The following is a 25,651-nucleotide window of genomic DNA, read 5'->3' on the forward strand; positions in this document are numbered from 1 at the left end:
CACAGCTCTTTAGAGGACAGAGTGTTATTTTTCACGCTCTTCCGGCATCGAATGGCCCCGAACGCTGAACTCCCCGCAGGTACAAGCTCGGGTTCTGCCGCTTCTGCACGGTGAAGTACACCCGCAGCACCAGCGAGCTGGACAACATGTTCGTCCACCTCACCAACGTCGCCATCCAGAAACACGGGGTGAGCGCTGCGTTTCTCCTGAGCTTAGGGAAGCGGGCGGATTGTGGCTGGCTTTCTGTTTCTGTGGGAGACGGTGGGCTGAGCATGGTGGTACTACCAAGATGCCCTGGCACCCACGGGGTATGGGAGTCCTCAGTGTCCAGCGTTGCTGTCCTGGGCCATCAGCTGAACTAGCCCACGGTGGGGGGAGGGGACTCGAGGACAAAGGAAGCCCCAAGGTCAAGCTGTGCCTCTCCAGTTCTGTGACCTTGGGCAAGTTAATGTGGCTCTCAGAGCTTCTAGTTGTGAAAGGAGAAGATGTTAGTGCTTTAGGGGTCGTTGGCCCGATTACTGAGCACATTTAGCCCAGTCATTCATCTGTTCAGTAAGTGCTGTGGGGACCTGTCTCTGCGTCAGTCCCATGCTAAGTGCTGGGGCTCAATGTGGGCAGAAACTCCCGTGGTCCCTGCTGTCATGGAACCTAGAGCCTGTGGGGAAGACAGTCGTGAGACAGCCCCACGGTGAATGTGTGATCACCCGCTGAGGTATGCGCTCTGGTCCTAAGGAGCGCATCGCCAGAAGGGCCTGGAATGATGACGGGGTCCCCTCGTGTAGGTGGTTGGAGAGGGCTTCCTGCAGGAGTGGTGCTTGGGCAGAGACCTGAAGTATGAGCGGGGGTACTCAGGTGGAGGTGGGGAGTGTTCCAGCAGGGGATCCCGCACGCGCCCAGGCCCTATGGTGGGAAGGAGCGTCACAGGAGCTGAAGGGCCGTCAGGGTGGCCGGAGCCCCCAGAGCGATAGTGGTGAAGCGAGAGGTGCCTTGGCCTTGAAGGGGTCTGGGCGGCCCTCCACCGCATGTGCGCCAAGGTAGAAATGCTTACTGGTGAGAACATTCCAGAGTCAGTACTTTAAAACCATGCTCAGGTAGGAAGCCCAGGTCCCCCTGGGGCCAGGCCCACCTTGAGGAAGGAGAGGCACCCAAGGGGTGTTCTGGGGTGCTGAGCACCTCTGGGGTGCATGGCCTGAGGCCCCACCCCTATTCGCTTTGCCAGGAGGACTACAACCACATCCACGGGGGCAAGTGGACTGTGAGCAACCTGCGGCTCTACCTGGAGAGCACCCGGGGCAAGGAGGTGACCAACAAGCTGTTCGACGAGATCCACTGGATCATCGTGCAGTCGCTGAAGGCCGTGGCGGTGAGTGTCGGGCACAGAGGCAGCCGAGGGGAAGACAGCCGGCAAGATGCTTCTCGTTCTTTGCTGAAAATTGCCTGTTCCACGGTCTCACCTCCCACTTGTCTGCCAGATGCCGAGGAGATTCAGGGAGGGAGAGGGGCCCGCTTCCGGCCAGGTGCTGCCCAGGTCGTGCCAGGAGCCAAGCCCTTTGCCGCAGCCACAGGCCCCGGGATTGTCCCCGTCATCATTGGCTCTCTTCCCATTAAATCAGTAACAAACGTGTTGGCAGAAGCTGGTGTTTTAGAGGACTGTCAGCAGCCCCCTCATTTTTAGGTTTTTTGCTTCGCTGTTTCACAGACATTTAGGGCCGGAGCCATCCATGTTTTTGAGCCTCAAGTCTCACACTTGTTGGCTGGCGTGCAGAGTTTGTGTTTCCTCTCACGGTGCTAAAGCAGCTGTTTTCGAGGGAAAGGGAAGGCGTGAGCACTGGAGCGCCGGCGTGCTGGCCGCTGTCCGAGGTGCCTGTCATCCCCGATGACATAAGCAAAGCCCCAGAGCCAGGTATTGGAGGGACAGTCACTGGGGCCCCGGCCTGCTCGGGGGACTCCTGACAGCCCGGCCCGTGGGAACAGCTCCCTCGCTTGGCGGAGTCCGGGCCGTGTGAGATCGCTGCTCTGGGGGACGTGTGCTGTGGACTCGTGTGTGGAAACGCGTGTGCGAGGCCTGCACAGGGGAGAGCAGGGCCCTCTCCCCCGTTTGTACCTTGAAAACATCGGCTTGCAGCGACTCCCCCTGCATGCGAAAGCTTTGCAGAAAGAACCGGGTGGAGGTGATGACAGATGGAAAGGGGGCGCTTCCGGGCGTTCCCTGACTTGCTCCTGCCTTCAGCGCGCGTCCTCTTTCACTAAGTGCCACGTGAGCACTTCGTGTGTTTTCAGTCTTTGCTTTTGGTTTAAAGGAAACATTTGATGGGAAAAAGAAAACCCAGTTTTAATGCCAAAAAAATGAAAAAAGAAAACGCAGGAACTAGCTAATCTAGTTCATTTTTGGAGAGGTGTCTTAGGGGCCGTTTCACGTCCCTTACCCCACAGATCCCTCCTTGTACCTTGACAGCGCGGGTCGGGGGTCACGGTGCGGAGTGAGTGTGAGATTCTGGGCTCAGAAGAGATTTCAAGCCAGGCCCCACCACGAGCCGACAAGTGACTTTGCACAAGGGCCCCGCCTATTGGAGCCTCTGTGGAATTGGCTCCCAGGAGCCGACGTCACGGGGTTGGTGCGTAACGATGCTCTGCAGAGGTTGACGTAATGATTGAGGTGGAGGTGAAGCTGGCAGTCCACGAACGCGGACCGTGGGAGTCCTAATGCCTGACTCAGCCGGCCCTCCCACGCCCTCCCTAGCCTGCTCTGTCTCCCCGGTCCTGGCGAGCTTTGAGAAGTGGTTGGCTGTCGGATCACAAAATCTGTGTTCTGGCCTCAGCCCTCAGCTGTCTCACGGCGGAGTCCTCTGGCCGGAGCCTCTGGGCGTCAACTCCTGGGCCTCAGCCTCCAGAGCTGGGAAGCCGTGGGTGTCTAAGGCTCTGAGGGGGTTTGGGGCAGGGATTTACTTATTCAGTCTTTCTTCACTTAGCAAACATTTAGCCGCCCTGTTTTTACCAAGTGTGTCGTTTTTAGAGAATTGAGAGGAGAAGCAGCAGAGAAGCAGGTAGCTGCAGTGATACACGAGGTGTGGCATGGGAGGTGACGCATGTGAAAGGGCACCTGACCCAGAACACGGGACGGCAGGGAGAAGCTGGGAGCCACAGCTTGGGGGGCAGAGTGCTCAGCGGGCCGGAGACAGCGGCGTTGAGGGATGAAGAAGGGTTAGCGACTTCCTGTCCTGCCGCGGCTGTCTGGGACTGTGGTGGCAGCACTAGCCGGGCCCAACACACCAGGCTCTCGGTGGAAACGCAGTTCCACTAAATCATGTGACGAAACCACCCACACACGCCTAATGTCCCTCCCTGTGAGCGAGAGGCCAATGGGGCGCTCTACCTGCTTAGCAGGAGTTTCCTGCGTTAAATCCAGTGTTTTGAGTAGAGTCCATGCGTCCACTAACATATAAGACACCTCACTGTCGTGTCCGTATGGGTCACTCACTGTGCCGCCTGCTTGCTGGGCCTCTCCCACAGGTTTTAATTCAGGCAGCTCAGGTGGAGCCCGGGAATCTGCATTTCAAGTGAGCGGTCGGTGGGTTTTGATGCACCTGGAGAATGGTTTATGCGGTGGAACTGAATGGAAGTTGATAACCTGGCACTCCTGTCCCTAAGGGTGCGAGAGGGGACTAACAGCCTGGTGGACAGTGTTGGTTGTTCTGTGATGAGGCTGCACAGCTGTGACTCCAGGTGCCTGGGCTTGGAGCTAGACCGCTGTCCACTCTGAGGACAGTCTCGTGCTCATGGAGACGCTCATTGCTCGTCGTCCGGCCTCTGATGCATGAGGCCTGGGACACCAGTGACTGCTTTATAAATCGCCTCTCTGGGTTTGAGGAAAGCGTCCACCTCGGAGCCCTGAGGAGGGTCAGGAAGGAAGGGAGGTATGGGCTTTGGGGGTGGAGGCTGGGACCCACCGGTCATGGAGGTGAGATGACACGCCTTGGGGGCGGAGGCTCCAGGACCCGCATCTCTGACATGCTAGTCTCTCGGGGCCTTTGATGCTGGCCGTGTAACCGGGGTCGCTCTCTCTGCAGCCGGTGATGAACAACGACAAGCACTGCTTCGAGTGCTACGGCTATGACATCATCATCGACGACAAGCTGAAGCCCTGGCTGATCGAGGTAACTTCACGACCCGTGTGCCAGTTCACTCCATGGCCTGTGCAGAGGTCGCTGCCCTGCGTCAGGGTCGCCAGCCCCCAGCCTAATGCTCCTCAGGCCGGGTGGCATGACCAGGGTCTCTGACGAGTTTTTCAAACGTAACGGGAGAGAGGTTCAGGTTTGTCTGTTTGCCGATGGTTGGAACTGAGCCCACTCAGATCCCTCACCTCCAGTGAGCCCAGTCCACAGATGAGAGCTCAGTGGCCCAGATGCCCCAGTGCTCCAGGGTGGCCCGGAAGGCGAGTCTATGCTCAGAGGCCCTGCCCTGTCCTCGGGGGACGTCATTCCCATTCAGGAAAGGAGCTTACAGACCTGGAAACCCTCTGGAAGTGGTACCGTCCAGAGATAAGGAACCTTATCTTCTTTGGATGAAGGCAGAGTTCAGAAGTGGATTTGTCTGCCTGTTCGAGGCATAGATGAGATGTAATGGCAGCTGTTCTAGAAAGTTCTGGAGAGAGTGACGTGCACACACGTCACCCTCTCCTGCGATAAGCCTGGGCGACTGCCTCAGCTGCAGTGGGTGCTGGCACAGGGTCAGCCGTGCTGCAAGAACAAAGCCACCTGTTCTGTTGGCTCCTGTTCCCGTGAGTGCCTCTGAGTGCCGGGTCTCCTCACCACGCTCGCGGAGAGGTGGGCGGCTCAGGCCCTTGAGCTGAGCCCCATGTGAGCCAGGAAAGCCAGGTCTCCAGAGCAAGTTGTGGTGAGCGGTCCCGTGTCGGGGACGTCAGTGGGAACCCCTGCAGGAAGCTCCTGGAAGAGTCACGTGATCGGAGAGGGAGCTGTGCTCCAGGACGGTGCTGTCCAGGTCACTTGCTGTTACACTGCTAGTGCCCTGTGTGTGCGCATGCGCGTGTGCGCGTGCGCGTGGAGAGGTGGGGGAGGGGAAGATATCTATAGATATGGCTATATAAAATGTGTTTTCTCTTTTTCTATCATAATCAGAATAGCTTGAATGGACGTCAGCCTTTCTTTGAGCTAGGACCTTAATTGAGAATATCCCTTCTAACAATAACATCTTTTTTTTTTTTTTTTTTTAAGGCGAGGCAACCCTTGGTTGACCTCTCAGACTGCAAGAACCTTGTCAGCTTACAATTCCTTATTTTTTTGTTTTTTACACCTACAGCACTCGGTCTTCCTAGGTGGTCTCCCATCCAAGTACTAACCAGGCCCGACCCTGCTTAGCTTCCGAGATCAGACGGGATCGGGTTTGTTCAGGGTGGCATGGCGGTAGACACATAATAACATCTAAATTTTATCACCTTCGTAATGAGAATCGTGGTATTGGGGTACACTACGTAGTAATTTCAAGGGCACCTGAAGCCCACGCTCCCTTTCACTGCACATGAAATAGCCCATGTCCTGCTAGAGCCGAAGGACATCTGACCCTGGCAGAAACCCAAAGGACTTGCAGATCTGCTCCCTCTGCTGTCCCGTGACCTTAGAAAACGGCTCGCCAAGGCCATCGCTACTGTGCCTGAAGCGAGAGTAAAGAGGTGGTGACTGAGGGCTTGGGGGACTCTCCATGGAGTAAGTGTCTGCATGTCACCAGGCACATTTTCTGGCATTGCTTAACCCCTGAGAGGCCTGAGGGCACTAACTTCCCATGTATTGGGTGGGTTTCATTTGAGTCAGAATGTTGCTTTATAGTGAGGTATTGTTCTCGCAGCAAAAGAGGGGCTCATGGCCTTTGCTTCAGCTCCACAGTGCTGCTCGTCCAGGGTCATTTGAGTCACTGGTTCTAGGAGAGCTCTGGGCGGCTTTTGGTACTTAGGACAGAGCTCACACACAGGTTGACACTGACATCGTATTTGTGATACACGTTGACCTAAAATTTTTATTTGTGCGATGACCAATTTGTAGTTCATAATCTTAATCCTGTCTTTAAATGTTATTTATGCTTCATCTAACAGCTAATGAAAGTAGATCACAAAGTGCTTCTGCAACAAGGTGCCCTGAGACATTTCACATCAGCAGTATGAAATTGCAGCTTTACCTAAATGCATGGCAGCTGAGTAAGTGACACAGGTGAAGAGCGTGGCTTCTCTCCTCTCACAGGTCAATGCATCCCCATCCCTCAGCTCCAGCACTGCCAGCGACCGGGTCCTGAAGTACGGCTTGGTCAGCGACACCCTGAACATTGCGGTCCCTGGCGGCATGGTTCCAGACTGCAGATGGAACAAATCGCCCCCAAAGGAAGTTCTTGGCAATTACGAAATCTTGTGAGTTTTCATGTGACTTTGCTGTCACCCTCGTGTGTTTCAGACTGAGGGGTGCTAAGGCCCAACTTAGATTTTCTGAGTGTACATGGCTCGCCATATGTAGACAGAGTATTTCATTTGTTAATGATGTCATGGGACGGAAACGTGTCTGGGTGCTAAACCAGGCCTCTGGTCTTTTGCTTAAAAAATATCAGTGAAGTGCTTGCCACATGCCCAGCACGGGCCGAGGTTCTGGGCCAGGCAGGAGCAGGAGAGGCCTATGGCTTATCCTCGCCCAGGTCACTGTTGGGCAGAGAGGCCCAGCTCGTGCCCCGGCTCCAGCTGTTGGAATGGGAGGACACCCAGGAACCCTGGAGCTCTTCGGGCCTCAGTCTGTACACCCTTCGAATGGGGATAATGCGACCCGACTTAGAGAGTTGGGAAGGAAAGAAATGATGACAATGGCTAATCGGGGCTCACCACATACCAGCCGCTGCCGAGTGCTTCGCGCACCGTCACACGTTGTTTCCCCAGCAGCCTTGTGAGGTGAGTGTTATCAGGTCCATTTGACAGATGCGGAAACAAAGGCTTAGAGAGGTTAAGTGACGAGTTGGTAGTGATGAAAAGCAGGAAGAATGCCCAGCAGGAGGGCGGGGGCTGAACATAGTACGATTCGTTCACACCGTGGACTGGCAGGCGGCCATTCACCAGCTGGACCTGGAGCTGCGCCGGGGGGCCCGGGGGCCGCGGCAGGAAAGCAGGCTGCAGAAAGGGGTGCGTCATGATCCCTGAAAGATAAACAGTGACCGCAGCACCCCCTTGCGTGACGCGCATGTCCATGTGTGGTGGCTTACATGCCATCGGGTGAGCGGGGACACGTGGAAGGACACGCCCGGTGCTGCTGCCGGGGCCAGGGGGGAAGGCGAGCCAAGGACGGGAGCCGGGGAGACAGCTGGGGACGAAGGACCGTCCGTGTCAGGCTCTCGCCAACGCTCCGCAGCAGCGGAAGTGTGTGCGATTTAGCGTTTTTAAGAAGGAAAGGGCGAACTAGTTAGCGGACCTCACACAGGCACGCAGACCCCAGGCTCACAGCTGGTGAGCGCTGCTGGCGTGGGGACTTGAACCCCCGTCCCCCCATTTCTCTGCCCGAGGAAGGCTCCAGTGTGGAGCTGAGAGAGCTGAGTGCACCATCCGGGACCCGCTCCCCCACCGCTTAAGGCGACCTCCAGGTCAAAGATCCCGTTGTCGGCTTACAGCCGCGGCCTCTGGCAGCAGTCCATGGCAGCGGCGGTGGCGGTGGCAGTGGCAGGCTGCTGCTGCTAGGGGAGGAGGCGGGGGCCCTGCGGGGTGCAAGGCTCTGGCACCCGGCGCTCGGTGCTCTGCCGCCCTCCCGGCCCGCGAGCCGCGGGGCCTCGCTCTGTGTCCACTCCCTGCGCAGCGCTCCGCGGTGCCCCGTCTGCTCTCACAGCCTTCACGAATGCTGTCCTGGGCCCCGGACAGTCTGCCAGACGAGGTGGGGGCCGAGAAGAGCCACCCTGTCTGACCGTCCTCTGTGTTAGCTCTGTCAGTGACCACGCCGCCCCTGGGAACAGCCTCTCCCAGAAGCCAGCTGCTTGCCAGGTCATTTCTGTTTGTTTTGTGCGTTTAAGCTCCACAGACCAGCACAAATGCTGAGTGAAACTGGTAACCCGTACGTGGTTCTTTCCTCCGTGCTTTAGCAGATTCTCGCGTGCACACCCACCCCGTGAAGGAGGTGCTGGGGTGGCCGTGAGCCACAGGGGCAGAGCCCTGCAGCCCCTACGACAGTGAGGCAGACACACAGCAGGGAGCAGAGCCAGCGCGTAGGAATGGGGGCCCGGGGGCTCCCGCCGTCCCTGGGGTGGGAGAGGCGGGGAGGCTTCTTGGGAGAACCCCCACAGGTGGAACCTTCAGGGTCCCTGGGGAGCCCTCCCTCTGCATTGTCTCTCAGGGAAACGGGGAGGAAAGGGGGCACACGTGCTGTCGCCCTAGTGTCCCCACCCTGGCAGCGGGAAGCCCCGTAGCACCTGCCACACGGACAGCAGTCAGCTGTTCTTCTGCCCGCCCTTCCCTTCCAGCCCCGTTTACCATGAGGAGCACGATGCAGTAAATACACCTCCACCCTCAGAAGTTTCTGACCCACACTACACATCATACTCAACCGGTAGATTCTGATTCGGAGAATAAACATAACAAATAGCCATTTCCAGAGGTCAGCAAAATCAGCCAGTGCAGCATAACTGAGCACGTTAGCACCCTTCGCGTTTGAGGCGAGGGTCTGCGTGTGGCAGGGGCCGCAGGGCGCGTGGCCAGCGCACACACCGCCCGTGAAGGTGCTTGAAGAGGGAACGGGAAGTGTTCCCGCTCCTCCGATCTGCAGGGTCGAAAGTTCCACGAGCCTGAAGTCCCGGGTTTCATTTACTCCTGCCTCTGCCACGCACCAGCCGTGTGACCTCAGCCCGGTACACGTCTGCAAGCCCGTTTCCTCCGGTAGGAAGTGGAAAGGTAACTCCATCCGCCAGAGCCCATGTGGCGCCAGGGCCTGCAGTGGATGCCGCGGCACTCCACTGCCATCATGGGACCCCGCGAGGGGGCCCCACTGCACGAGCAAGGCCAGGGACAACCCAGATGCCACAGCTGGTCAGGGGCGGTGCGGTCCAGCCTGTTCCTCGTGCCACAGAAGCCCAGGCCGCACCTCCTCCGCGGGCCGTCACTCAGTACCACACAGGCCCGACGCATCGTCCTTCCTGGGGCGAGCAGGTCGCAGCTGCTGGAGGGGTCACCGGCCCTTCCCGTGAGCGAACTGCGGAACCCTGGCCTGGCCTCCTGCTGGACAGGCCTCTCTCAGCCCCTGCCTTGCCTGGAGCGGGGTTAGTCATACCTGCCCCCACATGCTGTGTGCAAAGTATTTCCCGTGTTCAGTTCTCTCCCTCACTGTCCTGCTGTCTCATTCATGTTTCCTTTGGGGGTCATTGCCACATTCGATCTGGTGGCCTGTATAAAATGTCAGCTCTGGGGGCTGCGGACTGTCCACAGCAACAGTCTAACAGGATTGCGCACACATGCCCGTGGCCTCCGGTGCTGTTTGGTGGGTTGCCAAGGCCGCCTGGGGGGCAGGTGGGCTGGAGGCATGTGGGGCAGGGACGAGGCTGCTTCTCTGGGTGACTGCAGCCCAATGGCCGTCCTGGGCGCCGGATTCTGGAGATTCTCTTTGTTCCTCTGTCGCTAGGTACGATGAGGAGCTGGCGCAGGGGGACGGGGCTGACCGAGAGCTGAGAACTAGATCAAGCCAGTCGCTAGGGTCCAAAGGGGGCCGGTCGAGAGACCCAGGGAGGACCATCTCCACAAGCTGGAAGTGACCACCAGAAAGAGCGCGACTCCAGCCTGGACCCTACCAGAACCATTAACTGTGCCCGGGCCCTCCCCGGAGGCCAATTTTGACATTTTTCTAGAGCTTATTTCTTTTCCTAAGCCCTATAAATAAATAAAAGCTCTTCTTTGGACGGTTGAGGAGTCCATTCCCGGGGAACTTTACTCACACTCACAATACTTCCGACACCGAACGTGTGGGGATTTATCTATTCTCCAGCCAGATCTGGGTGTCCTGCAATTCAGTTCTGACGCTATCTACCTGGAGATGGCGGCAGATCCTACAGGTTAAGGGTTCAGTTCCACAAGACTGTCCTCCACTCCTGTGACTTCAGATGCCAGTCACAAGTCTGGGCTGCCACCTGTGTGTCCGGCCAATCGGCTGTAGGTTCCTGCAGCCCTCTCAAGGGTTGGGTTAATTTGCAAGAGTGGCTCACAACTCAGGAAAAGTCGACTTACAGGATTATTGGCTTATTATAAAGAACACAACTCAGGAACTGCCAGAAGGCACAGATTCACAGGACAAGGTTTGGTAGGGGGACGCAGGACTTCCATGCCCTGCCCAGACATGATTGATTAAATCATTGACCATTGATGCTTGGTTCAACCTCCAGCCCTTCTCCCTTCCCCAGATACTGAAGGATAGGCCTGACGGTGCCAACCCCGTGATCATGTGCTGTGTTCCCCTGGCAACCAGCCCCATCCGAGGCTACCCAGGAGCCCCCACACCAGGCCTGCCTTAGTGCAAACTCTGGCTCCGTTGCAAGGGGCTTGTTATGCATAACAAAAGGCACACATTTCACCCCTCTGTGCTGGAGCCATTTCAGGAACTGTGAACAGAGCTATATATTGTAACGAAAAGATGCCCCTGGAGCTCTTAGGAAGGAAATTACAAGGGTTTTAGGAGCGATGTGCCAGGAACTGAGGTGAAGAGCAAATACATATTATTATAAATCACAACATCACAGTCTTTCAGTAGGGCTGGAAGAACTAACTAAATGTACGAAACTAGCTCAGCAGAAAGTAAGCTTCAGCATGTGATCTAGCTTAAGGTATTCATGTTTTTAAAATTTTGCACCAAATTAAAACCGAAACCTGGATGTCTTACAGACTCATGCTGCTGTGAGAAAGCAAGATTTGTAATCTGACAGCTAATTTGGTTTCATTCCTTTTGACTGATTTTGAGGAAAACAAGCAGTTAGAAATATTCCTCGGTAATTTGTCTTTACAAAGGGCTTTGTCTAGGTGTTCTCAGGAGAGGTGGGTCTTGGTTGTGTAGGTGAGTCACTCCATCAGATGAAACCAGGTCGTTCCTGCCGTGTGGCTCATATGACAGCATCTGGACGTGCTGCAGCAGAGGTAAGCACTGTTGGCAGCCCAGAGCAGCGACAAGCTCTCCATGTGTGTTTATAGGAAACCATCCTGGACACTGGTGACTTACAGAAAAACATGGGAGGAAGCCTCAGTTGGGCAGAGTGATCGACGCATTCGAATAATCCTGAGACGATGTTATTCTTAAGAGTCTTTACTGAGATCATATCGATACCTGTTTACTGGTGCTTCATTCACTGTCTAGAATTTATGTTTAAAACTCCCCACCTACTTTTTGTGATGATGTTAGTATTGGAATTTTGTTCTCACAGTATTACCCTGGGGACATATTTCAGATAGAGGTCTCTCCCGTACCCATGCGTGAACATGTGTCACTTTTACATGGCATGTGTGTGTGTCTCTGTGCCCACATGCGCCCACATATGCTTAACAATGTCTCACTGCCACTTAGGGAAAAGGTCCTTTTAAATGAACGTGGTACTGTGTAAAGTGGGAGAAGCATAATGAAATGGTATTTAGTCAGAATCCCAATAAATTGCATTTTGGGAGGATTTGTGTGCTCTGTTCACTTTAAGTGTGAAGTTCCAGCTCATAACTCTGACGTGTGTGTGCCTGGCCCTCATTCCTCGACATTTAGGGCTAATGGCGATGCGGGGTGTGGCTCTGAACCTCTGGGCTCTGCTGCTGATGAGTGTCCCACGGCTGTCGGTGGCTCTTTGAACCTTTGCTACCTGTGTATGAAAAGGATTAATTACATTCACCTCAGAAATCACAAGTGCCACTGCCTGCCCTGCCGGCTCTTGTCACAGCTCTGCGTTTTCTTACCAGGAGGGGGCGCCATCCCCCTGACCGGGCCTCGCCCGGGGCTTCCCCACACAGCTTGTCCCGGCACTGGTTCTGACAGCCCAGGTGCCCCGTTAAGCTGTTTTATCTTTGCCTCGCAGACATAGCTGGAGGAGGGGGGGGTGTCCCTGGCCGGGAATGCTGACCCCTGAGTGAAGAAGGGAGTGAGGTCATCGGTTTGCTGCTGACCAGGTTGTGAGGTGAGAACAAGTGTCTGCTAAACAGATTTGTGTCAAATATTGACTGTTCCATCAGCGGTGTTATGTTCTGGAGCAGATGCTTCCTCCGACACTTCCAGAGCACACACGGGTAGGAAGTGCGTGGGGTCTGAAGCCGGCTTGGAAAGTTACAGGCCTACGGACAGACAGCTCATCACTCCTGCAGTGGCCCCCCCTTGGAGTCTTCCAGAATGACAATTTCTGATGCCTTATCAGCTCCCGTTGTTTGCTTTCCTTTTGATGAGGGGTGTTTACAAAATCTGAGGGTTGCACCATCTGGTCATTTTCACAATGAGTCTTTTTATTTGATTTGCTTGATTTTTTTCCCAGAGTAAACCTATCATTTGCCTGCTTCTCAAACAGGCTACTCATTGGGGCTACTCCCCCAATGTTCCTTGGTGGGTTCTCAAACCAGGAATGCAGGTATTTTCCTAAGTGTCCCCCCTCCCCCAGCTCAGCGTCCCCAGGCCCCGTGACAGGCTTCTCACTCCGTCTGCCACCTGGACCAGTGCTGGAGCGCCCGCCAGTCAGCCTACTACAGCCATGTCACATCCACTTGGGACCCCCACTCCAGCCAGCGGGGTCTTCTGACTTGCGGCCACCTCTTCCTGACGTGCAGTGGTTCTTTATCGCAGTCCACAAAGCCTCCTGTCCGTGGAGGCCCTCTGCACACACCGTCGCCACCTGCCCCAAACTCACCTGCATCAGCATCCCTTAGGAGGCTGACAAATTCCTCCCTCCATCCAGGCCCCATTTCCAGCTCTGCTCTCTCTCCCAGGAAGCCAGGGGTGGTGTTTCCTCTGAGCCGCCTGGCCCTTGGTCTCTCCCATCAGGCCAAGAGCCTCCCACGGTCCAGGGAGGCAGGAGAGGGCCTGCCGCAGAGGCCTGTCCAGCTCACCTCTGGGCTCAGTGCCTGGTGCTGCTCAGTGACCAGGGACCCACAGGGTGTCCACTGTGTCATTTAATGCGAGCTGGTCCAAGCGGAGTGCCCTCGGGGCATCTCAGGACACTTTGTGAGGAAGCAGGAGCAGTATCCAATTTTGTTTCCTGTTTCTCATTTAGGAAGATGAGGTATTTTTTGTCTTTTCTGATTTGCCCCGGCCTGAACCATATTGTATCTCACATGTTTTTAAGTTAAAAATAGCATTCCGGGGCTTCTGTGCCTGGGATGGTCCAGAGCGCCGTTTCGTGCTCACTGCTCCCACGGCCGTGGTGCTCCCTTAGCAGGCATGAGCCTGGGGGACTGCAGTGTCCCTTGCAGGGAGCCACGGGCTTCCCTTGCCTGCCGCTTATCCAATTATTTTTCTTTTTCAAGTTTAACTCCTTTGATTTTTCTTATACAAAAATGATGCGCGGTAGCCCCATCCGAAGTCCGGGTTCTCTTCCTGGCCCCTCAGGTGGGTCATAACGAGACAGCGAATTCCTGAGCAAAGTCTCCGTCCAGGAAGGAGTCAGAGCTGTGGAATGGAACGGTGCTGTGCAGCCGTGGCCCAGGTGTGGCAGGCCTCGCCGCCTGCAATAGCAGCAGCAGGTTCTTGGGCAGGGGGACCTGTGCACTACACACAGCCGTGGTGGCAGGGGCCAGTTGGGGGCTTGCTGGCTTTGTTCCTGGTGACCTTCTACACTGGGATGTTGGAAGCTTGGCCAAGGTGGTGGCCTTGTGGATGGCAGCAGCAACTTCCTTTGAGTGGCCTCCACTGCCAGCCAGGGCTTTGAACCTGGGGCTGGCTCTACCTCTGCAGGAGCATCACCCTCAAAACCTCAACTTTGAGGGACATCAATGACCTTAGACCCTGGCCCTCAGAATGCGACCTTATTTGGAAATTGGGTCTTTGCAGGGGTAATTAGTTCAGGAACTCAAGATGAGGTCATCTCAGAGGGCCTTTGTTTTGTCTTGGTCTCAACAACTGGTGTTATGGCCGGACCAGCCCTTGTGGTTCTTACTGTGATTGCAAGATGCCCTTCAGCAATGACCTTCAGGGCCACACAGCAGAGGGGGGTAGGGGCATGTATGGGCTGCATGCCGCCGCTTTTATTGGGGTGGGGGATGGGGGCCTAGGGTTTTGCGGGGGCTCACTCTTTACCGGCAAATGTAAAACCTAGGAGCAGGTTGCCCAATGGTCATGGTCTGTTATTGAAATCAACCAAGATCTCTAAACAAAGGAAGCTCAGTGGGGTGCAGAGACCTGGCTCTTTGTCCAGTCTCCTGGCTGGAAAAGTATTTATTCAAGATAGCCAGTGGGTGATTCTCTGACAGGGATATCTCACCATCAGAGCTTGAGTCAGGCACTTGCATTACAACAAAGGAAAAAACAAAACACAACACAATGTCAGGCTTACACAACAGCCCTAAATCTAATGACTAGTGTTCTTATCAGAATTGGAGAGGGCAGGGACAATCAGACAAGGCCACTTGAAGACCAGTTGGAGAGAGGCTGCCCCCAGCTGCGGAAGCTGAGGGAGCCAGGCAGTGCAGGCCACACCAGAAGCTGGGACTCAGGCCGGAACCAGTTCTCCCTCAGAAGGAACCGAGCCTGAGGGTACCTTGGTTTTAGGCTCTGGCCTCCAAAACTGAAAGAATCAATATCTGTTGTTTTAAGCGCCGCCCCCCACCCCACCCTGATAATTTGTTACAGCAGCCCCAGGAGACTCATGAGTGCTAAAGGGGAGAGAGCTCCAGGGACTTGGTCTTTGACCAGGTGGCTCACTGGTGACAGGTGACACACCTTGTACTCAGTTTGCCTCCACTGCCCCAGGCTTCAGCCCTGCCCAGCCTCAAGATGAAGCCGCAAGGGCTGCGGTTAGGGGCGGGGGTGTCGCAGAGCTGGCGTGCCCTTGGAGAAGTGTCACATTTTGTGCCTTCTCTCTTCCCAGGTCCCAGGCTACCACTGCCCGACTGAGTGTCCTTTGTCCTTTAGTTCCTCTCTCACCTAAGCATCCTAGCAATTTAGATGCTTCAGAGAAAGCCAGCATTTTCTGTTTTGTTTTGTTTTGTTTTAGTAACGTGATGCTATGCATAAATATAATTGCTGATGTAGATTGTGAACGACTCCCTTGCCCAAATGACAGTGTGAAAACAATATAAGCGAAGCCATCGTAACACGGAGCCTGAGCTGCCACCGCAGAGGAACTGCCTTGCACGTCTCATGCCTCAAACCTCTGGAATGTTAAAACAGGGCAGAATAACCTTTGGACTGAGCCTAAAGAACTGTTTGCAAAGATAACAAGAAAGCAGACATGACTACCAGCCTGGTGGCCACTGGACTGAAAGTTAAACGCATTCTTTAGAATGAGTGTCACTACGGTAGCTTATTGCACTAATGGAAATGCCCTCCTTCCGGGGATGTGGTGTCCCCGTCCCTTTCTCATGAACACCTCTCGCCTTTGTCTCCTAATTGGAACACTGCTTGGGTTTCTGCCTCAATCGGTGCTTCCCGAATAGCTGTTCGTTTCTGATCTCCAACAAACGCTTGCTGCCTGTCCCTTCGGCCTTTGCCTGGCCATCTCAGCTCTCCCTTGGGACACGATGCCCATTCCGGCTGGAACAGTGCTCTGGACTGGCTCGGAGTTCCAAGCGTGCCTCCCACCTACCCACCCACAGAGCAGGGGGGCTGTGGTCACCCCATCCACTCTCTATCCCCAGGCCTGAGGTTCTGCCAACCTGGGGTAGCCCCCAGACAGTCATCAAGTGGCGAGGGGTGAAGCAAAGACATCTTAGAAGGGGTCCACAGAGGCACTAGGGACTGTTCTAGCCGGAGAGACCACGAGTGGTGGCCTTCTGTCCTCTGACATTGTCCCCCAGGAGGAGCGAGCAGCCCTGAGGGCCCGCAGCGGGCCTGGCCCGCGCAGCTCGATGCTGTCCTGTGGGAGGTGAACACGGACCGCACGTGGGCATCGTCCAAGCCACAAAGATGACCAAGCCTCCTCGGTCCCAGCTACACGTGTGCCTGCTGCCTCGCCCACCGCAGCTGTGGCCTCGCTGGCGGCGGCCTTCCGGGGCAGATGAGGTTTGTGAAGACACCTGATGGTAGACGCCCCCTCCCCTTCCCCGAGAACGGCCAATCCAGAGCGAAGCCCCGCCTCCTCGGGCCTCCCGCATCAGCCCGCACGCCCCAGCACCCCTTAGCGAGTCCTCCCTGACGCCCTCTCACCCGCTGCCCGTGGCTCCCAGGGGACGTTCTCCCAGACAGCAAGCCACCCACCCGTTCGCCCACCGGGGTGCTCCTGGCCGTCTTTGCAGGGAGAACTTGAGAATGACAATCTTTAAGGATTTAGCATGGGAACTTTCACTAGTTAGACATGGCGAAGTTTAAAGACTGATTTCTTCCCCGAGGTGGGCAGGGGTCCGGTTTAATCTTGGATTACAGGTAAACGCGTTTTTTTCCTCCTCCGGTTGGTGCTGCAGGTGCTGTGAGTGGGGAGCAAATAACGGCGGTGGAAGCTGGCCCTGGGCGTTGGCTGTCCCTGCACAGGGACAATGCCCCACCTTCGCTTTGAAGTTGGGGAAGGACCAGGCAGGCCTGGGCGCTGCTGGGGGCAAAGGTGTAGCTATTTAACGTTTTTACAAGTTACATTTCCCACAAAGCCTTAAGGGCCTACTCAATAAAAAAAAAGAAATTACCAGCACCTAATTTGGGAACTATGTGATGGTGCCCAGTCCTTCACACGGTCGGGGTGGGGGCTCCCCAAGGTCACACAGCTATTGAAAGGCAGAGGCTGCACTGGGATCCAGGGCCTGTGACTTCGTACCTGGCTCTTTCCAGTGTGGGTGCAGCCTCCCGTAAGACAGGCAGGGGTGGAGGCTGTGTTAGCAGAGAAATACCGGGTCGCAGTGGCAGCTGGACCTTACCCAGGGATTGAAATGGGAGACCTTAAAATCGATTAATATTGGCAGCCGCTAGCCATAGATAAGGTCTGGGAAATGGGAAGTGCAGAAGGGTGACCGCAGCGGGTAATGGAACAAGGACAGAACTGGGTGTCAGAAGATCCAGAAGATCTATCCCCCCCGCTTGGTTGCTTTGTGACTGTGAGCAGGTTGGTCACTTAGCCTTTCTGAGCTTCGTTTCCTCATCCGCCAGGTGATTATAACCTGTGCCCTGTCCGCTTCACATAGGCATTATGGGAAAGGGAAGATGATTGCTGAAGTGCCAAACCAGTATTACAATGTTTGCGGTCACTTTTGTTTTAAGACCTGGTTGCCTGCCCTCAACGAGGTAGATAAACTGTTTCTTGTAAGGACCAGGCATTTGCAGCAGTGAGAGAGCATAGGCTCAGGGCTAGAGAAGTGGCAAGAGCAATGTCTGCTCCAACAGTCATGCTCCGGGCAGCCGGGCGACCTGGCGCGGCTTCTTCGGCTTGTGTCTTAAAGAATGAAGGTCAGACGCGGTTCCATAGTGTAGCGGTCCGCACGTCTGCTTTACATGCAGAAGGTCCTGGGTTCGCGCCCCAGTGGTGCCGTGGTCCATGGTCTATGCCATGCCACCTGAACAAGCCTGATGTCTGATCTCGGAAGCTAAGCAGGGTCGGGCTTGGTTAGTACTTGGATGGGAGACCACCTAGGAAGACCAGGTGCTGTAGGCATAAATAATAATTATTAAAAAAATAATTAAATAAAATAATTTTTTAAAAAAAGAATGAGGATAAACTGCAGGGAAGGCAGAGGAATAGTGGAGGGCCATTTCAGAAAGATGGTTCCAGGCCACATTATGAAGGATCTTAGATACCAGTCTAAAAGAATTTGGACGAATTCCATAGGCGCTAGGGAGCCATTGAATGTTTTTGAGGAGTAGAGTGACGAGATGGGGGTTAGAGGTGTGACTCTGGGGGCTGGTCAGAGGATGATCAAGGTGGGGAGAGGCTGGCAGGAAGCACAGCCGTGAAGAGCCACGCTTTGAGCTTTCTGAGGGGACAATGAGGAGCAGGTGGGGGCGGGGGTGGGGGAGAGCTTCTCACACCTGGGAGGGGAGAGCTTCAGAGCCAGGAGCCATTTCAGTTGCCCAGCAGGGGGTGTATTGCGAAAGGGGTTTGAGCCTTGAAAGTAAAATTAAATTTGGCAAAGTTGCCTCAACTAAAGTACTTTCCAGGAACTGTCTAATGAGGTCCTATTACCACAGGGTCATGAAATTGTACCACTTCGATGGAATGACCAAATAGTGAGAAAGTCACTGGCGTGCTTCAGTTCCTGAAACTTGCACGTGTTAAAACGAAATCAGAACTTTCTGAGTAAGACTTAAAATAATTCTGTAGCAAAGCTGACTGGATGGCAAACTCTTCTTCATACACCTGTGCCCCATGCAGAAGCCTTTCCCCAGGCGGCAGAATTCCCTGCCATTTCAGTAAATCACCTAGTACTGAAGGAGCTATTTGACCCACCCCGGGTGCCGGGGCACACAGCAAATAAGATAAGCAAGTCCTCGCTTCTCAGAATTCAGTCTAGAGGGGAGAGGAAAGCGAAAGGATGGTGAGAAATGCTGTCATCTGAAGGGCAGGACCTGAAGTGGCCCCTAGTAGGGGCCAGAAGTAAGTGCCTGGAGGGAGCTGAGCGTGGCTGGCTGGGTGGAGGTGGGCAGCTTGCGGGAGAGGCGAACCTCAGAGTTGTGTCTGCACTGATGCTCAGATTAACGAAGCAACGTGATTCGCTCGGGGGGGACCATCCAAGTGTACAATTCAATGATTTTTTAGCACAATTACAGGGCTGTGCAGCCATCACTGCAATCTACTTGTAGAACATTTCTGTCACCCCAAGGAGTTCCCTCGTGCCCATTTGCAATGACTCCCCATTCCCATTATCAGGCCCTGGCAACCACTATCTACTTTCTGTTTCTATAGATTTGTCGTTTTTGGACATTTTGTATAAATGGAATCCTATAATATGTGGGCTTTTTGCATCCAGCTTCTTTAACTTAGATAATATTTTTGAGGTCCATGCGTGTTGCAGCATGTATCAGCATTTTATTTCTTTATATTACCAAACAGTATTCTATCGTATGGATAGATACACTGCATTTCATTTACCCATTGCCGGTTGATGAAATTTGAATTGTTTTTACTCGTTAGCCATTGTGAGTAATGTTGCTATGAGTATTTGTGTACAAGTCTTTGCGTGAATAAATGTTTTCATTTCTCTTGAATAGATATCCAGGAGTGGAATTGCTTGGTTTTAAGTAAATCTATGTTTAACTTTTTTAGAAACTGCTAAACTATTTTCCAAAGCAACTACACCGTTTTACATTCCCATCAGCAGTGGGAATTTCTCTACGACCTTGCCCACACTTGTTATGTCTTTTTAATTATAGCCATCCTTGTGGATGTGAAGTAGCATCTTGTTGTGGCTTTGATTTGCATCTCCCTGATGACTAAGCATGTCGAGCATCTTTTCATGTGCTTATTCCCACATCTTCTTGGAGACACCGTTTTAAAGCGGTGAATTTTCCACCGCTCGTAGGAGATTATGACTTTTCTCTAATTCTATGGTGGAAGGGTTCAATGACTTTTCCAGGAAGCCCCTCCTGATAGCTCTTGTCTCTACTGGTCTCTCTTTTCTCTTCAATTTGAAAGCACAAGTCAGGTCATATCTGAAGTCTGACCCCCTCCAGAGGAACTTACCCCGAAACTCAGAAAAAGCTGAAGCTCCTTGCCCCTCTCCAGCCTCATCTCCCGCCACACTCTCTCTCTTCCCTGGCTTGTTTTGCTGGAGCCATAGTGGGCTTGGAGTATGCCGTGCTCCTCCCTGTCTGGGGCCTTTGCACTGTCGGGCTCCTTTACCTGAAATTCTCTTTCCCTCAATCTTTGTGGGGCCTGGTCTCTTAGAACCTTCTTCTGTTTTTTGTTTGTTTGTTTGTTTGTTTGTTTGTTTTTCCTTCAAAGCATTGCTCACTATCTGAAATGATCTTAGTCAGGCATTTACTTGCTTTTTTTTTTTTTTACTTTTCCCCCCACAAAGCCATGAGTTCCACAAGGGCCACCACAGCATCTGCATGGCACTGGTTCGGCATATAGCAGGCACTAGATGATTGACCATTGAATGACTGACTGAAGATATTTAAGGCGTCTACTTATTTGTGGTGGTCCTTGCCCCCGACCTGCGTGACTCCTGCTGCCTGCCCAGGTCTTTGCCATTTATCCCCAGGCTGAGATTAGGAAGAATTTAAGGTCGGGGTGACATCCTGTCCTGCTCCCCCGGGGTCCTTCGATGGTCACTTGGTGAAGCATTACTGGACAGTGTTAGTGTGGCAGACATTCGGGACCGTTGACAAGCCACAGCGAGACCACATGGTGTGTGAGGAATGGTGGAAAAAAATCTGAAGAAATTTAGTCTCAAGGAGAGAAGATTTAGGAGTGACCATGTATTTGAAGGATGAAGAACAATAACAGGTAAACGGGGTTGTTTCAGAGGCTAGAACCAGAGACAGTGACAGAAAAAATGAGGAGGCCCGTATTGGTTCGGTTTAAGGAGGGCCTTTCTGTTAATGTTCTCTAAGCGTCCGAATGGCTCTTATTTTGTGGTAGTGAGCCTCCCGTCACAGGGATACCACTCCCAGGGGTGTGGCCGAGAGGATGTATCAGGAAGAAGGGTGGAATAGGTGACTCGTAAGTGGCTTTCCACCTGTGAGCTTCTAGGAATTGAAGGCATGTGCTGCACTGCCCCAGTGTTCGGGTGTGACTAGAATTGTCATCTGGTGCTTCTGGAGAAGGGGAAGAGCCATTTCAAGGCATGGGGAGGAAAGAGCAGTGAGCAGCCTGAGGGCCACCACAGCGATAGGCTGGTTCAAGCTCCTGAGAGAATTTTCTGTTCACTTGCTGATTCCTTTAGTATCCCTCTCCCCCACAGGAGGTCTGCCCGCTGAGGGCAGGGACTCAGCTTGTTCACTGTGGTGTCCCCAGCACCCAGAACAGCATCTAGTGTACAGTATGTGCTCGATAAACCTCTGACTTAAGAGCCCAGCTCCAGAAGCCTAGTCCTTGGGGGAAACCCTGCCCACTCACTGGCTGTGTGATTTCCGTTGGCTCTTCACCTCTCTGAGTGTGTTTCCTTGTCTCCTGAGTATGCATGGTGACATGAGGGTGACAGTCATCCCCACCAGCCAGGTGAGCAGAAGCAGAGGCTGAGCTTGCACACTTGGGGCCCCATCAGCCCTGGTTGCTCTCTTGCTACTCTTAGCAGTGATGATCACATATCTGTGTTGGCAGGTCCCACCTCCTCCACTCCCACTGTCCCCTGGGCAGGCTGTCCCCAGGTCCTGCCTGCTGGCTTACAGAGAAGGGCAGACCAGCTGGTGGGGCCAGAACATTGGCAAATGCCAGAACATTGGCAAATGCCAAGGGAGGGCGAGAGCTTGGGGCTGGCAGAGCCCTGGGCTGGGTGAAGATTGAGTCATAGCCATAAAAACTGGTGTGTGGGGGGGTGTCATGATGACATGGCACTCACTTCCGATGGGGAAGGTGCTGTGTCTCATGCCTCAAGGCAAATTAGCCCAAATAGAAAGGCCCCAAGAAAGAAAGGAAACAGAAAGGCAAATAGGAAATTTTAACCCACAGTGGCCCAGGAATCCCTTCAGCTGGAAGCATCTGGAGCATGAGCTCCCTACCTGCACCCAGCCCACCCGTCTCTTGGCTTGGAGTGGCTTTCCCATTTGCAGGTGTGTGGAACCTCCAGGCATCCCCCTTCCCAGTCATCCATGCCTCTGGACCACAGCTTATGCTGTTCCTTCCACCTGGCATAAGCTCTTCCCCTCCCCCACCCCCTGCTGAAGTCCCGAGGCCCACCCAGTTAAAACACCATGTCCTCGAGGCTTCAAATCATCTTCTGACACAGCCCCTGCCACATTCCTCTCCCTGCCCTTGACATTTCAGGTTTTGATGACAGTACCCGGCAGGTCAGTTGGTGTCCTATTCTTTACCTTCCTCCCTCCTCCCACTAAATCATCCTCCCTTCCCCCAGCTTGAATAGGGTCTGGTGGTCTCAAACATTTTCATATAGCTCCACACATATTCACTCAAATTTCTCATAGGTGCGTGTGCTGTTCTCACAGTTCTGACACGAGGAGCTGAAAATGTGGAACGGCTGCTCATTGAACAGGAACTATCACTCCTTGGTATTTACCCAAGCGAGCTGAGAACATATGTCCACCCAAAAACTTATGTACCAAATGTTTATAGCAGCTTTATTGATAACTGTCAAAACTCAGAAGCCACCAAGATGTCCTTTGATGGCCGAATAGATAAATAAACTGTGGTACATTCAGGCAATGAAATATTATCAGAGATAAAAAGAAATGAGCTATCAAACCACAGAAAGACATGGTGGAACCTCAAATATATGTTACTAAGTGAAAGAAGCCAATCTGAAAAGGCCGTGTACTATACGATTCCAACTCTATGATATTCTGGAAAAGGCAAAACTACAGAGACAGTAAACATATCAGTAATTGCCAAGGGCTGAGGCGGGGGGAGAAGGATGAACAGGTGGAGCACAGAGGATTTTTAGAGCAGCGAAACTATTCTGTGCGATACTGTAATGGTACATATGTGACATTATGCATCGGTCAGAATCCATAGCATGTATAACAGAATGGAGCCTCATGCAAACTGTGGACTTCAGTTAATAACAATGTACTAATGTCGGCTCATCAGTTGTAACAAATGCACCTCAGTAACACGGATATAAATAATGGGACACTATAGTGGGGACTCTGTACTTTTGTAAAAAACAATTTTTATGTTTTGATTACAGTTGACTTATAATATCTCTGTGCTTTCTGATCAACTTTTCTGTGAACCTAAAACTATTCTAGAAAAAATCCACTGCTTCTTTACAGCACTGAAGGTGTCACTCCTCTGGAGGCTGTGTGCATCCATCTCTGTCATTCCTGCCTTTTTTTTTCCAGAGGCCTGAGTCACAGGAAGATCTCAAGAGGCGTTCGCTGAGTTTCCCATCAGGCAGGGTGCTGTGATGAGCTGGCCGAAGAGCTTACACATCGAGGAAGTGGTCAGCAGATAGTTCTCGAGCTGTGGGTTGGGTGGCTGTGGGGTCAGGCCTAACGTGGGCTGGGGGCCCTTGCGCTCACAAAGGCTAGGGCACACATGGCTGGTTCAGACCCTGGCATTACCCCTCACCCCCTTGAGCAAGGTTTGTCACTGAACCATAGCCATTATGATTACTGGGGGCTGGGAGAAGCCCAGCACGTGATCTGTCCCAGTAGGTGCTCAGTGAAGGCTGACTGACCAACCATATGAATGAGCAAGTGGTGGCTCGCTCCCAGGCCTGGTCCCAGGGAGGGCCTGGCTCTGAATGCCTGCTGTCTGGGCACACAACAAGACCGCTGTGACCTGTAATTAACCCAGGCCAGGCTTGGCGGGCATGCAGGCTGTGGGCTCTCCCGATGCCCACATGATACTCCCATCCGCTTCAATGAATGCACGTGCTGCAATCTGAAACCAGAGCCACAGGCTGGAACCAGTTGCACAGAGAATAGAGTTGTCACAACAGGAAGGGTGGGTTCAGAGCCTATAGGAGGGACAGTGGGAGAGGGCCTTAGCCCTGCTCTCCAGAACCCCAGGCCATGCAGGGGCTGCCAGGACCCAGGTGCCTAGAGGATGGCTACCCAGAACATGAACTTGGCCGGGAGCTAGATTCATCCCTGGCCAGCTACCCCTGACCTTGTTCTTAAACTGTAAGGAGAGTTGTTTGCTCAAGGCCTTCAGGAATCTGCTTGTACTCCACCTCTGGCCTACAGCCCTTCGCTCCCACAGCTCCTATTACCCACCCCTCAGAAGTGACCTTCCAAGTCCTGCTTATCTTCAAGGATCTGCTCAAACTCTGCTTTTCTCAGGACCCTCCAGCGCACTGCTTGGGGCCCTCTTGAGCCTTCTCACAGCCTGCCTTCTCTGGCCCCGCCCCCCACCCAGAACGAGTACTTGAAGGTGGGAAATGTGTATTTTTCATTCACGCCTAGCTCGGTACCTGACATCATGTGTCCGTTTTGTTAGGGGAGAGATAAAGTTGGTGTAGGGAAAGGATGCTGGGGAAGGAGCCAGGAGGCCCACGTTTGAGAGGGCTCTCTGGCCCTGGTGGCTGGAAAACTTTGGGCAACTTCCCTGACTTCCCTGGGCCTCTGCTTCCTCACCTTAGAAAGAAGGTAGGACTCGCCTGCTCATCCTTGGTGGGGAGGTCTTCTGGCTTTGATGCCATGTGGTCCCAAATGTCCCACACAGCCTCCTCCTGCCAGTCCCTCCCACTCTTCTCATTCCTTGCCCAATGCTGCACTTCGATGTCCAGGTGTCGCCCCTATGCCTGTTCTGTTGACCACTCATTCTGATCTACTATTCATCATTCATGCATCTGAAGAAAAAAGGGGATATTCCTCCATCACATGCACTCCTGTGCATCTAGTTCAGATGATTCGAAATCATCCGGAACTCACCCTGGCAGCCTCTGGCTTGGATCTCTCATCTGCTGGCCAGACCCAGAGAAAAGAGAAAGTGGGTGACCATGGGTGGTCCACCGGGCAGAGGCGTTGCTTGAACTTCACACGGAGCTGGCCTCCCCCACCCTCTGCCCCCAGTGGGGCTGTTTGGATTGGAGAGTGAGTTCTGATGGGTCTCAGACTTGGTTGGAAGAAAGCGGGGACAAGGAGATGAAGTGGGGCAGGAGTGGGGCCTGGGAGGAGCGGAGGGCTGTGGGAGTAGGTGGTAGGGTGTGGCGGCCTGTGAGATGGAGAGATGGTACCCACATTCCTGTGTGGGTGATAACGCCAGTGAGCCGGGCGCTAACCTGACCTGGAAGTCCACCTCCCCTGAAACTCGGCCTCTGGAGAGGAGCACCCTTTGGCTCTGACCCTGTCGGGGCAGGGAGTGTGGGAGAGGGAGCAGGAGTGGGAGCGAGCTTGTCCACTGCCAGGCATGTCACCTGCTCACTCTCTCCTTTACAGACCAGGAGGTGTCTCTGGCGAACATGTGCACGATGGCGTGAGCCAACACCAACATTGACGGCGCCAGCACCCACTGTGTGCCCAGGCACTGTGCAAAGTGCTTTCATCCATTACTGCATTTAATTCTTCAGTGACCCCCCTGTCAAGTAGGGGTGAGACATCATTTTCCTGTCCAGACAAGGACATCGAGGCCAAGCCAAGATGTGGGTGACTTGCAAACTCTGAAGCCATAAACCTAAAGTTGCTCTAAGAGATAGTCTATTAAAACAAAACCCAAAACAGCAAAAAAAGTACAGGGAACCTCTGAGCCTTTGACTGAGTCCTAGGCGTTCCTAATTTCTGGGTGAAAAAAAAAACCTTGTTAGCACAAGATAAAACTGGGCCTGTGTCACTCAGGCCTCTCCTCCTTCCTTTTAATACCAGGAAGTGACCGAGACTCAATTCAATATTTAACAGAGAGTAGAGGTGTCTGTGGAAGTCTGATCTCTCCACTGCTACTTATAATGCAGCCGTGATGGTGACACTGAGCTACATATAATCCTGGGCTCTGG

General features: G+C 53.6%; 1 protein-coding gene and 1 pseudogene across 19 annotated transcripts in view; one reads left to right on the top strand and one right to left on the bottom strand.

Annotated features, from left to right (window-relative positions):
- Positions 1 to 25,173, top strand: part of TTLL1 (TTL family tubulin polyglutamylase complex subunit L1) — a 40,604-nt gene extending 15,431 nt beyond the window's left edge. For 11 of the 19 annotated variants that reach the window (XM_039863264.1, XM_039863261.1, XM_039863262.1 and 8 more), the window contains 5 exons: positions 80 to 188; positions 1,220 to 1,363; positions 4,068 to 4,154; positions 6,249 to 6,412; positions 9,639 to 9,938. In XM_039863264.1, coding sequence (XP_039719198.1) covers positions 80 to 188; positions 1,220 to 1,363; positions 4,068 to 4,154; positions 6,249 to 6,412; positions 9,639 to 9,768 — 634 coding nt within the window. In that variant the 3' untranslated portion in view covers positions 9,769 to 9,938. Of the gene's footprint in view, positions 1 to 79; positions 189 to 1,219; positions 1,364 to 4,067; positions 4,155 to 4,298; positions 4,707 to 6,248; positions 6,413 to 8,360; positions 8,449 to 8,487; positions 9,280 to 9,638; positions 9,939 to 11,191; positions 11,662 to 15,171; positions 16,798 to 25,100 lie in introns of those variants that run through there. The other 8 variants (XR_005652908.1, XR_005652907.1, XM_039863258.1 and 5 more) reach the window with 8 other exon arrangements.
- Positions 5,308 to 5,426, bottom strand: LOC120603050 (uncharacterized; annotated as a pseudogene).
- Positions 25,174 to 25,651: the final 478 nt, after the last annotated feature.

The sequence above is a fragment of the Pteropus medius genome, unplaced genomic scaffold, assembly GCF_902729225.1.
Source record: "Pteropus medius unplaced genomic scaffold, Ma_sr-lr_union100, whole genome shotgun sequence".
Taxonomy (NCBI): Eukaryota; Metazoa; Chordata; class Mammalia; order Chiroptera; family Pteropodidae; genus Pteropus; species Pteropus medius.